Raw genomic sequence first — 15,352 nt, forward strand, 5'->3', positions numbered from 1 at the left:
TTATAATAGTCTTTTTGGTTGATTCTATTTTCTTTTTAAAAAATGGCTACTCGGGCTTCCCTGGTGGCGCAGTGGTTGCGCGTCCGCCTGCCGGTGCGGGGGAACCGGGTTCGCGCCCCGGTCTGGGAGGGTCCCACGTGCCGCGGAGCGGCTGGGCCCGTGGGCCGTGGCCGCTGGGTCTGCGCGTCCGGAGCCTGTGCCCTGCGGCGGGAGAGGCCACAGCGGTGAGAGGCCCGTGTACCGCAAAAAACAAAAAACAAAACAAAAAAAAAAAAAAAAAAAGAAAAAAAAAATGGCTACTAGTACTGATAACTTTCTCTTCTACTCCTATACTTATACTCCTAAGTTTGTATTTCATGTATTTGCATAAGCTGGATTATTCATAATTAATGCTAAATAACAGTTTTAGAAGCTACCATTATCTTGACTCTTTCACAGGAATGATTCATGTGTTTTAACATGGAGTGTGATACAACTATTGGCTCAAAAATATGTTTTTTTATTATTAAAAAATCTTCCATTGCAACAAGATTTTCAAATTAGCTAGTGCATTCATAATATTAGTAACATTTTTATAACATTTTCTCTTTTTTTAATTTTATTTTTTATTGAATTATAGTTGATTTATAATGTGTTAGTTTCAGGTGTACAGCAAAATGATTCAATTTTATATATATATATGTGTATGTGTGTGTATATATATATATATATTCTTTTTTAGATTCTTTTCCCTTATAGGTTATTACAAAATATTGAGTATAGTTCCCTGTTCTATACAGTAGGTCCTTGTTGTTTAAGAAGATCCCTCTTGGGAGTTCCCTGGTGGCCTATATATATATATATATTCTTTTTTAGATTCTTTTCCCTTATAGGTTATTACAAAATATTGAGTATAGTTCCCTCTTCTATACAGTAGGTCCTTGTTGGTTATCTGTTTTATACGTAGTAGTGTGTATAAGTTAAACCCAAACTCCTAATTTATCCTCCCCCTCTTTCCCCTTTGGTAACCATAAGTTTGTTTTCTATGTCTGTGGGTCTATTTCTGTTTTGTATATAAGTTCATTTGCATAATTCTTTTTAGATTCCACATATAAGTGATATCATATGATATTTGTCTTTTGTCTGGCTTACTTCACTTAATATGATAATCTCTATATCCATCCATGTTGCTGCAAATAGCATTATTTCATTCTTTTTTTAAATTATTTTATTTTGTTTTTAAAAATTTCATTCTTTTTTATGGCTGAGTAATATTCCATTGTGTGTGTGTGTGTGTGTGTGTGTGTGTGTGTGTGTACACACCACATCTTCTTTATCCATTCTTCTGTCGATGGACATTTAGGTTGCTTCCATGTCCTGCCTATTGTAAATAGTGCTGCAATGAACATTGGGGTGCATGTATTGTTTAGAATTATGGTTTTCTGTGGATATATGCCCAGGAATGGGATTACAGAATCATATGGTGGCTCTATTTTTAATTTTTTAAGGCGCTTCCATACTGCTCTCCTTAGTGGCTATACCAATTTACAGTCCCACCAGCATCTCCCCGATTGTCCTGAAATTGAACTTGAAGATATCTCCTTCTTGTACCAGTAGTTTTAAATATGTTAATTATTAAAAAGTATAAAAACACAAAATCTAACTAATTATTTTAAGGAAAAATATACAGAAAAAATAAAACTAAGGAAAGTGGAAGATATTAAAGGTTTCTGTTTAAAATGGCATTTATTCAAGACATTTTGAGCAATTGATTCAGTTTTATTTTTCATGTCTTCTGATATAAGGGCTAAGAAGGGCAAAATAAGTACATACATCTCAATAATTACTTTAAATATAAATAAACTAAATGCTCCAATCAAATGACATAGAGTGGCTGAATGTATAAGAACGTATACACCCATGTGTATGTGTGTGTGTGTGAGTATATATATATATATATATATATATATATACTCACACACACACACATATATACTGCCTACAAGAAACTCACTTCAGATCTAAAGACACACACAGATTGAAAGTGAGGGGATGGAAAAGTGTTATTCTATACAAATAGAACCAAAAAGAAAGCTGGGGAAGCAATACTCACGTCAGACAAATAGACTTTAAACAAAGACTGTAACAAGAGGTAAAGAAGTATGTTATATAATGATCAAGGGACCAATCCAACACGAAGTTATAAACAATTGTGAATATATGTGCACCCAACATAGAAGCACCTAAATACATAAAGCAAATATTAACAAACATAAAGGAAGAAATTGACAGTAACACAATAGTAGTAGGGAACATTAACCCCCACTTACATCAATGGAAAGACCATTCAGAGAGAAAATCAATAAGGAAACACTGGCTTAATGACACATTAAAGCAGATGACCTTAATAAGTATATATAAAGCATTCCATACAAAAGCAGCAGAATACACATTCCTTTTAAGTGCACATAAAACATTCTCCAGGGTAGATCACATACTAGGCCAAAAACCAAGTTTCAATAAATTTTAAAAGATTGAAATTATATCAAGCATGTTTTCAACCACAACAATATGAACCTAGAAACTAACTACAAGGAAAAAAACCTGCAAAAACAAAAACAGGTGGGGTCTAAACAATATATTACTAAACAACCAATGAATCACTGCAGAAATCAAAGAGAAGTTAAAAACAAAATACCTGGAGACAAATGAAAATGGAAACACAACGACCCAAAATAAATGGGACATGGCAAAAGCAGTTCTGAGAGAGACATTTATAGAGGTACAAGCCTGCCTCAAGAAACAAGAAAAATCTCAAATAAAAATCTATTCTTTCATCTAAAGGAAACAGAAAACAAAGAACAAACAAAACTCAATATTTATTATTTCCATTGTAGTAGCACAAATAATAAATATCAGAAGAGAAATAAATGAAATAGACTTTTAAAAAAAGGAAATATCAATGAAACTAAAAGCTACTTTTTTGAAAAGATAAATAAAATTGATAAACCCTTAGCCAGACTCATCAAGAAAAAAAGAGAGAGGGACCAGTACAATAAAATCAGAAATGAAAGAGGAGAAGTTGCAACTGACACCACAGAAATACAAAGGATCATAAGAGATTCCTATGAACAATTGTACGTCAACAAAATGGACAACCTAGGAGAAATGGATAAATTCCTAAAAATGTACAGTCTCCAAGACTGAATCAGGAATAAATAGAAAATATGAAGAAAACAATTACCAGTAATGAAATTGAATCAGTAATTTAAAACTCCCACCAAACAAAAGTTCAGGATCAGATGGCTTCACAGGAGAATTCTACCAAACATTTAAAGAAGTGTTAACACCTATCCTTCTCAAACTATTCCAAAAAATTGAAAAGGAAAGAATGCTTCCAAACTCATTCTATGAGGCCAGCATCACCAGGATACCAAAACCAGGCGAAGATATCACAAAAATAGAAAATTACAGGCCAGTATAACTGATTAACATAGATGCAAAAAATTTCAACAAAATATTAGAAAACTGAATTGAGCAGTGTATTAAAAGGATCATATAATATGATCAAGTGGGATTTATCCCAGGGATGCAAGGATGGTTCAGTATCCACAAATCAGTCAATGTGATACACTACATTAACAAGTTGAAAAAAAAATCACATGATCATCTCAATAGATGCAGAAAAAGCTTCTGATAAAATTCAACATTCGTTTATGATAAAAACTCTTAACAAAGTATGTATTCAGGGAACAAACCTCAACATAATAAAGGCCATATATGGCAAACCTACATCAACATCATACTCAACAGTGAAAGGCTGAAAGCATTTCATCTAAGATCAGGAACAAGACAAGAATGTACACTCTCACAACTTTTATTCAACATTTGATAATAATAGCTCTAGCTATTATTCTATTTCCTATTATATATGTATTTTCAAGTCTTAGAGGCATGCCCAATTCTTCTCAAATTCCCCACTTCATCTGAATACCCACTAACACCATACTGAAGATACTATAAAACTTTTCTGTCAAGAGCCATAAAATTGTTCATTGCCTTTGATGAAGTAAACCCACTCCTGGGAATTGATTTAAAGATATAATAAAAGATAAGTGAAAAATCAAACATAGGAAGGTGTTCATTTAAGCATTAGTTATAATAGGCACTGATTAGAAACAATCTTGAATAGAGGAATGATTAGGGTATATATTTTCAAATCCATATGAATAAATATGTAGCTAATATAATGATAATTAGATACAGAATGGCAACTGTGTGGAAAGGGTGGACAGTAGTGTGCCCAGATCTATAATCAGACATAGAGGATGAAGAGGTCACACTATCATCTGTCACTCCTGCATGGTGACAAATAAAAATCTGCAATACTGCATATTGCTGATGTGATGTCCCAGGGATCAACCTCTTCTCTTTTATTGTCTATGCTCACTACCTTAGTGATCTTATTGATTTTAAATATCATCCATATACTAATGGCTCCCAAATTTGTATCTCTAGCCCAGACTTCTTCTCTAAACACATGACTTGTATATTCTTCCATGTAGTTATCATATTTAATAGATAGTTTGAACCTAACATGTCTAAAATGAATGCCCGATATTCTCCCACAGATCCACTTCAGTTACAGACTTTCTTGAATCAGTGAGTCATAGCTGTATCCTTCTCACTTTTCAGTCTGAAAACCCTGAAGTCATTCTTGATGCCTCTCTTCCTCTATCACCCATATCCAATCCTTCTGGAAATCCTGTTGCCTACCTTTTCAATATATCCAGAATTTGACTATTTCTCACCATCTCCACAACTATCACTCTGGCCTGGAATAACATCTTTTCTCCAAATTACTACAGCAGGTTTCTAAAATCTTCCTGACTCTAAAATTATTCCCCACAAAATGATCTTAGCACAACATGTGATGATTTTTAAGAACTTGTAATAATACTATGATATGTGAACATGATTCACATCTTAAGGAAGAGAGCTATCGATACCAAATTAAGGTCTCAGATTCTGCTTTTCTCACTGTAGCTTCTAGGATCATTCTGTTGTGCTTGTCTTTTACTGATAGGAGGTCTCACTAGAGTGATTTATTAAAAAATAAACTAAGCATATTTAAATGGCCTTTAAATATTTCTTCCTTCTAGTATATATAGAGTGTATTTGTAAATTAAATTGATGAACTTGGTTTTTACTTTTTTCTCTACACAAATGAGAGCTGCAGCAAATAAGACAGAATGAAACCTTGTATTTATCCAGTTCTTCTTTGAACAGAGTCCCAAGGGTTGTGTACTTAAACTTTTCACATTATTAAATGGATTCTCCCTTTCCCTAACACTTTATAACAAAGCTCTGCACATAGTTTTCCTAAATTCTGATCAGTTCTGAGCTGGGATAGTCTCATCTCCTTGACACTTAACATATCCCCCCACCCCGATTCTAAAAGCATTAAGTAATAGGGTTCAGTCTCTTCCATTTAATGCTCTGAGTCAGAGTTCCCATAATTCTCACATAATAAGAATTGCCAGGTGTTATAAAACATACAGATTAGCATATATCTCCTCTGGAAGTTCTGATTTGGATCTAAGTTGAACATTTGCATGGTATTTTTAGCAAGCATTCCAGGTGATCCTTATTTTCATGATGATTTTGGAAAGTTGCAGGATAGCTTAAAACAAGTAAAGTAGCACAGGTATTAGTATGTTCTCAGATTGTGGGAAATTAGTGAAATGGAAAAAAAAGACCGTATCAGAAATCATGTAAAATCTTATTCACCTGAAGAAAGAAAAGCAGAGATATTTAGAAAAAGACTTTAATAAGACATTCAGGAATCTCATGGCATGGTTAAGTTCCCATTTATTGTGTGATTGCAAAGGCAAGCATTTGTTTCCTTTGAGTTCATATGACTATATTTGAAAATGGTACTTGGGAGTGGGTCACAGTGAGATGTTCCTTAAGACCTTGAATCAAAGTTGCTCTCTTAGAGCTAAAATATTAAGTTTTCCACAAGGGATTGAAGTTACTCATCTGTTGAAATTAATCACCTGTGTGAGTGAACCATCTAAGGATGCTGAATGTAAATATTGCAAAGTGTGAAGTGGATGGTACTGCAGAGAAGCAGGACTGAAATGTGATACAGTTTTGTAAACTGCTTTCCAATGAACTGTTTCCTCTATTGATAAAGAATGTTGTAACAATGGAGGTTGCTCATAATGAAACACAGAATGATAAAGAAGTAATCAAAATGCAGTTCAGGATTACATATACAGTTCTATCTTTGGAAGACAGAACAAAACATAATTGGATGATGCAGAAATTTATGCCATCCTGGATCTAGTTGTTTAGACAAGATGACTCTTGCTGAAGCATCTGAAATCTGAGGACCCTCTCTAGGCCTTTGACGATTCAGCCAGGCGGGTTAAGAGCCATTTTATTGGGTTTTGCCTCTGGACAGCTGGTTGGCCTCTCAGGCAATAACTAGCTCATCCATATCCCTTTAAAACACTTACAAAGTTGTTGAAGATGATAGCACATGCTCACTGGAGCTGATGAGGCATAAAACTACAGATTTTATTTTCACCCACATAAACAAATAAGATGGATATTTATAGGCTCAATGTTTGTGATTACTTGAAATCAGGTAAATGTTTTGTTGTAAGTGATTGTAGAGATTGAGTGGGTAAGAGTGTAATATATCTTCCTTTTTGCTTTTATTATGATACAAATCCCCAGTCTCTACCTTTGGAGAGATTCTGAATTAATAGAACTGTTCATCTGATACCTGAGAAAGAAAAAATTTTCTCATGTTTACTAAGGGTACTTGGATTAAGAACAACAGCTCAGTTCCTATACATTGAATTCTTTCCTCCGACATGGTTCCTTCATCAATCCATTCACCCTCAACTGAATCATTCCTTGCAAGTTCTCTCTTGTTCAGAATGGGACCTTCTGTTATAATTATCTAAAATTGTCTCACCTTCTCTAAGTCTTAAATTTAAGGGGATTATGTTATTGCTAGCAAGAGTCACCTTCTCCATAGAATAAAGCCATCATCCACATATACCCCAAAGACATCTCTCTGATAAAGAGGAAGTAATGTACATGCATTGGCCTCATAACTCCCCAGCTCCAGTGAGGGTGGAAAAGACAAGGAAAAACTCATTAATATGCAATATTGGTGTAATTATAATTTATGTAATTTTGCTCACATATGTCAAATATATCCATGAATCTTTTCGCACAATATGTGTGTACATTAATAAATAATTTATTTTGCAGTGTAATTTCTACAGGGTAGAAATCTGTTGTTTCTTAGCCATAATTGCTCAATTCAGCATGCTCTAAGGAAAATAAGTAACATGGTGTGTGTTGTGTGTGTGTGTGTTGGTGAATTCACTTAGACATTCAGAGTACAATATGAGAGTACTTTGACCTTATAACCATGGATACTTTAAGATCTCCTGAATGCTATTCCTTTACTCCACTTTATATACAGGATTACAATGCACAAATACCTGTCATGATGTCTTTGAACATACACAGATATTTACCAATCCCCCACATATACATCCTAAATAAGCAAAATCATTCACGTGGTAGTTTATCAAATCTAACAGATTTCACATTTTAACATTTAGAGTAGGAAAATTTCTAAAATTAATGGTGTCTTGGTTTTATGAACTGATATACCTCGAACTATACCCACACTTACATAAAAATACTAGTTCTTCATAATTTCAGACATAATTACAAATCATATGAGGATAAATTATTTCAAAATATACTAGGCTTAATATCTTACACTCTTGGTATATTAGTTATTGTCATGGTGCTGCTAAAGTTGAACACTTAGATGATATAGCAAATTAAATATGAAAAAATAAGCAATCATCTAATTTTAATGTTATATTAATATTCAATGAATGCTAAATACTTCTCCAGAAACATGATTCATTCTACCTAAATTATTTATTATCAAAAGTTTTATTTACAAGGTAAATCAAGACATTGGACTTAATGTTGAACTCCTATCTAAAATGAATATTTTCCAGGGTTTGGTTTATTCCAACGACTTTGCAATTTTCTGGATAATGTTGGAGATTATCCAGATGAGTGTGCTTGCTCCCATATTATCTGAAGATAGAAATTAAAACATTACCAAAGAATTTCTAAACAGCAATTTTTTCAAAGCTGCTTTCACCTCTTTGTTTCGTAGACTGTAGATGATAGGATTCAACATAGGGGTTAACACACCATATACCAAAGTCATAAATTTATCTATTTCCTGTGAATTTACAGATGAGGGCTTCAGGTACATGGAGAGAGCTGTCCCATAGAACAAAACCACCACAGTCAGATGGGCTGCACATGTTGAAAAGGCTTTGCTTTGACCATCCACTGAGCTGATTCAGGATGTTGGAGAGGATGAAAGCATAAGAGATACAAGTTAAAAGCATCAGCATAGGAACAAGAAGTATGGTGATCACCAGCATGATTAATTGCACCATGGAGGTGTCCACACAAACAAGTTTTAAGACAGCCAGAATTTCACAAGCAAAATGATTGATGACACTACTACTACACAGAGACAGCTGCAATACAGACACTGGTTTCACCAGGGCAGTGAAGTAGCCTGTCACCCAGGAACCAGCTGCAATCTGCACACAAATCCTCTTGTTCATGATGATGGGGTATCTCAGGGGATTGCAGGTGGCCACATATCAGTCATATGCCATAATGGACGGGAGCACACACTCAGTGGAGACCATGGCAAGAGAGAAGTACATCTGAGTGGCACACCCTGAGAATGAGGCAGTGTTTTTCCCTGAAACAGTTTATCAGCACTGGAGGGAAAGCAGAAGAGGTGTACCAGACATCTAAACAAGAGAGGTTGCTGAGGAAGAAGTACATGGGTGTGTATAGGCTGGAATCCAGGATGGTGATGGAGATCAGAATTATATTACCCAGCAAGGTGATCAGGTACATCATCAAGCACAAATATGATGACCTCAACTTTGGGGTAGTAGGAAAATCCCAGGAAGAAAAAAATTGTTACAGATGTCAAATTTGCCTGGAACATTTTATTATGTCATGGTCATTTGCATATATGCATAGAATGATTAACATTACATATTATATATAAAACATAAGATCCTCTCCCTTTATATTTTCTGGTATTTTTTCTTCACATCAACTTGTAGTCTGTGCTTAAATGTTTCTCTAGCTTGGTGATAGCATTAGTAATATATATGTGAAGGAATTTGTCATCATCAATAAGGAAAATTTCAATCAGGAAGTCAACAAAGTATCTTCAAGGTGTTATTTTTGCTGCAAGACTTTTTAAGGCAATGTTGGGGAATGGCAAGATTTATTTCATAAATATCATGAGAGACTGAGGAAAGAAACAATCTTATGGGGTCTTTCTTTTTCCAAAAGCACATTTGTAACTTATCTATGGTGAAGACATTTGTTTACCTCTGAACCATTGGAATGATTTTCTTCCCCTAGTTGGGTAACAGTCTTTTTAGGAAACTTTTCTGCTTTCCAAGTTCAGTATCTTCTGCCATTTTTAGGGTTCTGTCCAAAATAATTTGGGAGATTCAGTTAGTAAAAAAAGACAGATTTCTGCAACCACAGATTAATTAACTGAAAAGCTTGAAAATTTAGACAAAGCCCAGACTTTCCATCTCAAACCCACGAAAATGTTGATATTCTCGTGATGGGACTTATAGCCAAGATTTCCTTCATATGGCCAGAATTGTCCTGACATATGTGCTCCAGAAACATCCTCCAAAGGACCAGCCATTCACACTGTAAGGCAATTTAAGTTTTTTGTTTCTTGTGAAAAGTTTCTAATTCATGCAGCAAATTAAAGTTAGAAATCTATTTGTACAGTATTAAAAATTCTGAAACTCCAGGGACAATCTCCCATAGATCCAATTATAGTCAGTAGCTGATCTGTTCTAATTCTTGTGTTATTCAAAAAAGAAATTACCTTTTTCCTGTCTGTGCTGACTTTGGGAAGGGGAACTTTGCTCTGCTCCTAATTGTGTTATTAACTCAGTCAATCTGGTTTTTAATTCTCACTGTTTCCCTTTTTGTTTGACTATGGAAATGTCCTTGCTTTTCTTTCCTCATTTAGACAAGATTCACTGCAACCACAATACAAATGGTTGACCAAAAGGGAGAAAAGACGTTGACTGACATCTGGCCCAGAGTCCCATTTCCAACTCACTTGTTCAATTCCTGTAGACCAAGGCTTATATGGCTGAACGTAAATCATTTAGGTTGACCTGATTATGCCTAGGGGGAAGGATCAGAAGAGAACTGTACTTTAGAGATACACTCACAAAGTTAAGATAGAGACAGTGGGACTTCCTTGGTGGCGCAGTGGTTAAGAATCCACCTGCCAATGCAGGGGACATGGGTTCGAGCCCTAGTCTGAGAAGATCCCACATGCCGTGGAGCAACTAAGCCTGTGCGCCACAATTACTGAGCCTGCACTCTAGAACCTGTGATCTGCAACTAGAGAAGCCAATGCAATGAAAAGTCCGCACACCGCAACAAAGAGTAGTCCCTGCTCGCGGCAACTAGAGAAAGCCTGTGCAGCAACAAAGACCCAATGCAACCAAAAATAAATTAATTAATGAATTTAAAAACAGATGGAGACAGTGACTAAGACTGAGGAAGAAGGTTGCTGACCTGACTCCCTACTATGTATAAAGCACCAAACCATACTTCTGCTTTGGAATTACCTTGAAGCACACTGAAAAGAAGAGAAATTCAGAACCTCCATGATAGTTTCTGTCTGAAAAAGAAATAGCCAAAATTTTAACAAGTTTCCTGATGCTTATGAGTCTGTATTCTTCCCTATCTCCAATAATAGTAATAGCATTTACTCACATACTTAGGCCAGCAATCTAGAAGTAATCTTCGATCCTTTTCCTCCCTCTTATTCCATACCTAGCTCAGAAGGAAGTCTGTCAGATCTTCCTGAAAAGTACATCTTAGATTTCCAACTTCTAGTAACGATGGAGTATCTTGTGGCAGAGTAGCTTAGATCAGACTAACTCTCCTGCTACTAACAATGTAAACTCTGAATCAAATATAAAAAACGACTGTTTTATGACACTGGAGACTGATCAAAAGCAGGCAGAACAGGAGGGAATCCAACCCCTGAAAGATGTGAACCAGACTGAGTGAGATCAACAGGGCACTCCCAAGTCCATATAGCAGATGGTACGCAAGCAGAAAGTAGCAGTCTTGATCTGAGGAATCAGATTAGCATTTGGGGCTGCCAGAGCACCTGGAAATTTAGGGATACATCCTGGAAAAGAAGGAGCCATAAAGGAGGAAACTAAACTCTATGTAAAATCTCTCATCAAATCCTTGACTGACCACTGAATTGGGCATGAAGAGAGTGAGACTTCTTAGAACCCAAGGGAAAGTGACAATTGGAAGGCTAAAGAGTTGAGCAGAGATTTTAATAAAAAGCTCACAGCTGGGGAGAGAGAGTTTGGCATTCAAGTCCCACCAAAAAGAAGGGCTTGGTAAATACTTCTAGATTTCCATTGAAACCCAGGTTGTTTTTCTATGCATTAGACAGGCATATTGGCCCAAATAATGGGTGTGGTCTTAAGTGAGATTTGCAGTTACCTCACACAGAGCATTTAAGTTAAGAAGCATCTTAGTTTATACCCCAGCTATTGTGTAGCATAGGAAATATTCTTCAGGGAGTCAAGTATTATAGAAGAATCTATAACCACAGAAGGATTTATTTACTGTAAGTGATTTTTATCCAGGGACACTCTGGAAAGGGCATTGAGTAGATATGGTCAGTTGACTCCCTCAAACATCATTAGTCTCTGCTCAGGAATCCAGTTGATAAAGGGCCTATACCAGGAAACCTGTCTTTTTTTCTCTTTCTTCTAAGAGATTCCACCTGATAAATAAAGTGAATGGATCACAGGCTAGTTGCTTTAACTCCTTAATCCTTGGGCAGATAGAAAATTCCTGTCATAAGGTTTTTACACTTTACATTAAGTGATTTAATATTCATTCAACATAGAGTGAAAGAAATTGAGGAACCATACTGTAAACCCAAGAGCAACCACTATAAATCCTAGAAATAAATTTAGCTTAAAAGCTAATAAAGGAGGTACAATGAAATAAAATAATAATAATTTAAGACTTCATTCATCCAAAAATACAGAAATCAAAGAAAACAAGTAAGAAAAACGAAGGGGACAAATAGAAAGCAAATAGTAAAATAATGGATTTAAACCAAAACATATTGATAATCACATTAAATATAAATACTAAAAACTCCAATTGAAAGACAGAGATTGACAGACTGGATATAAACAAGGAAGATACAACTTTGTTGTTTTAAAAAATACACTTTGGACAAAGATACAGAGAGGTTGAAAGTAGAAGGATGGAGAAAGATATAACAATCAAAGACTAAATAAAAGCTGGAATGGCTATATTAATTGCAGGCAAATTCACTTCAAGAAATAGAATATTGCCAGAGATAAATGATAAGAAGGTCAAAGCATCAAGAAGACATTAAAATAAAATCTAAATGTATATATAGCTAATAGCATAGCTTCAAACCTATGAAGCAAAAATCGACACAACTAAAGGAAAAATAGGCAAATCTATAATTATATCGGGAAATTTTTAACACCCACCTTCAATAATTGGTAGAGTAAGTAAACAAGAATTCAGCATGGATTCAGAAAATTGAAAAATACTATCAAACAAATTGATTTGTTGACATTTGTAAAACACTATTCAACAATTACAGAATATACAGTTTTTTCAAGTGAGTATGGAACATTCACCAAGATAGAGATATGCTGGTTCATAAAACAAGTCTCAATAAATTTCAAAACACTGAAAACATAAGAAAATGTTCTCTGACCACAACAGAATGAAATTTTAAGCCAATATCAAAATAATAATTAGATAATTCCAAAATGCTTGTAAATTAAGCAGTACACTCCTAAATAAACAGTGTGTCAAAGAAGGAATCACAAGGGAAACTAAAACATATTTTGAGTTGAATGATCATGGAAATAGAATATGTCAAAATTTGTGGGATGCAGTAAAGCAGTGTTAAGACAGAAAGGAATAGTGTTAAATGATTATAGTAAGACAGAAGAGAAGTTCTTATTCAGTTATCTAAGATTTCAACTAAGGCTGGAAAAAGAAGACCAAAGTAACTCAAAGTAAGTAGAAAGAAATAATGAAGAGCAGAAACAACACGCAAAAAAACAGAGAAATGAACAAAACCAGAAGTTGGCTATTTGAAAAGATTAATGAAATTGGTAAACCTCTAGCTAACTCATTAAGAAAAAAAGTGAAACCACAAACTAAACATTTCAGGAATGAAAGAGGGAATATTACTGCAACAGAGACAGCTTTGCTAGTGAATTTTGTCAATTTAAAGAGTAAACAATATTAATCTTACAGAAACATTTATATGAACTCAGAAAAGAGGATAAACTTCCATATATCAGGAGAGAACACCTATGAATCTTTTTTATGAGGCCACCATAATCTGGTACTAGCAAAACCTGACAAGAATATTATAACAAAAGAAAATTATAGACCAATATCACTAGTGGATATAGACTCAATAATTATTAATAAAATCTTAGCAAATAATATCCACCATTATATCAAAAGGGTATTATATCATGAACAAGTGGGTGTTATACAAGAAAGGAAAGATCAGTTTAATATTTGAATATCAACCAATTAATTTTATCACATTAACAGAATAGAGGGAAAAAATTCTTATGACAATGTCTATAAATGCAAATTTAAAAATTTACGAAAATTCAAACCCTATTTATGATAAAACACTCTCTGTGAACTAGTAGTAGAAGGATACTTTCATAAGGACATGAGCAATATAGTAAAATAGGAGTTTCCAGAGCTTGTCGCCTCACAGAAACATCAGTTTGAACAACTATCCACAAATGAAAATACCTTCACAAGAGCTAAGGATTCCAAGTGAGAGATTAAAGATGGGTAAAGACTTCTGGGTTTTTGTTGAAACCCAGCACAAAAATAAGAAAAGACCCATTAAAGAGGGTAAAACAATAGTTTTGCATTACCCATGTCATCCTTCTCCCAAGCCTGAGCAGTGCAGTTCGTAGAGAGACTCCTACTTCATGGAGGAAGAAGAGTGTAGTGTGTACCCTACTTCCTCATGAGCCCCAGCACCAGGCTCACCCCAGTGAACCCTGGCACCATGCTAGCACCTGTAATCCGAGGCTTGCCCTTCCATATATAGGCTCCTGGCTGCCACAGTGCCAGTCCAGGCCCAAAGGCCCCAGGGTCCAGGTCAGGCCCCATGGACCCAGGCTCAATGGCTGCCTCAGTGACCCAGCTTCCAGGCCTGCACCAGGGTTAAGTTGGCACCTGCAGCCCCAGGATCCAGACCAGCCCCTGCTAATAACTTCAACAGATGCAGAAAAATGTGTTTGACAAAATTCAAAACACTTTTCTGATAAAACTTTTGACAAATTTTAAGAAATATACCTCAACATAGTGAAGGCCATATATGACAAACCCACAGCTAACTTCATATTCACAGATGAAAAGCTGAAAGCTTTTCCTCCAAGATCAGAAACAAGACAAGTGTTCCCACTCTTGCCACTTCTATTCAATATAGTACTGGAAGTCTTAGCCAAAGTAATTAGACAAGAATAAGAAATAAAAGGCATCCAAAATGGAAAGGAAGAAGTAAAATTGTCTGTGTTTGCAGATGACATTTTCTTATATATAGAAAACCCCAAAGCCTCCAGCAAAAAAGAGGAATTAATAAACAAATTCACTAAAGTTAGAAGATACAAAAATCGACATACAAAAATCAGTTGCATTTCTATACACTAACAATGATCACGAAAAGATATCAAGAAAGCAATCCAATGCATAATAGCATCAAAAGTAATATAATACTCATGAATAAATTTAATCAAAAAGATGAAAGATATGTACACTAAAAATTACAAGACATTGATGAAAGAAATTGAAAAAGAAAAATAAATGGAAAGATATTCTGTGCTCACAGATTAGAAGAATTAATATTGTTAAAATGTCATACCACCCAAAGCAATCTACAGATTCAATGCAATCCCTATTAAAATTGCAATGGAATTTTCCAAAGAAATAGAAAAAGCAATCCTAAAACTTATGCAGAATTGCAAAAGACCCCAAATAGCCAAAACAATCTTGAGAAAGAACAAATCTGGAAGCATCACACTTCCTGAATTCAAAATATACTACAAAGCTGTAGCAATTAAAACGGTATAACTGGCATAAATAGACATATAGACCAATGGAA

At 35.0% G+C, this 15,352-nt stretch overlaps 1 protein-coding gene across 1 annotated transcript; it reads right to left on the minus strand.

Annotated features, from left to right (window-relative positions):
• Nucleotides 1-8,140: 8,140 nt before the first annotated feature.
• On the minus strand, nt 8,141-9,073 carry OR13F1 (olfactory receptor family 13 subfamily F member 1). Its single transcript, XM_024126361.1, is given in 4 exon segments — nt 8,141-8,402; nt 8,404-8,826; nt 8,828-8,986; nt 8,988-9,073. Coding segments are annotated over 4 exon segments (930 nt in total).
• Nucleotides 9,074-15,352: the final 6,279 nt, after the last annotated feature.

The sequence above is a fragment of the Physeter macrocephalus genome, chromosome 9, assembly GCF_002837175.3.
Source record: "Physeter macrocephalus isolate SW-GA chromosome 9, ASM283717v5, whole genome shotgun sequence".
NCBI classification, from domain to species: domain Eukaryota; kingdom Metazoa; phylum Chordata; class Mammalia; order Artiodactyla; family Physeteridae; genus Physeter; species Physeter macrocephalus.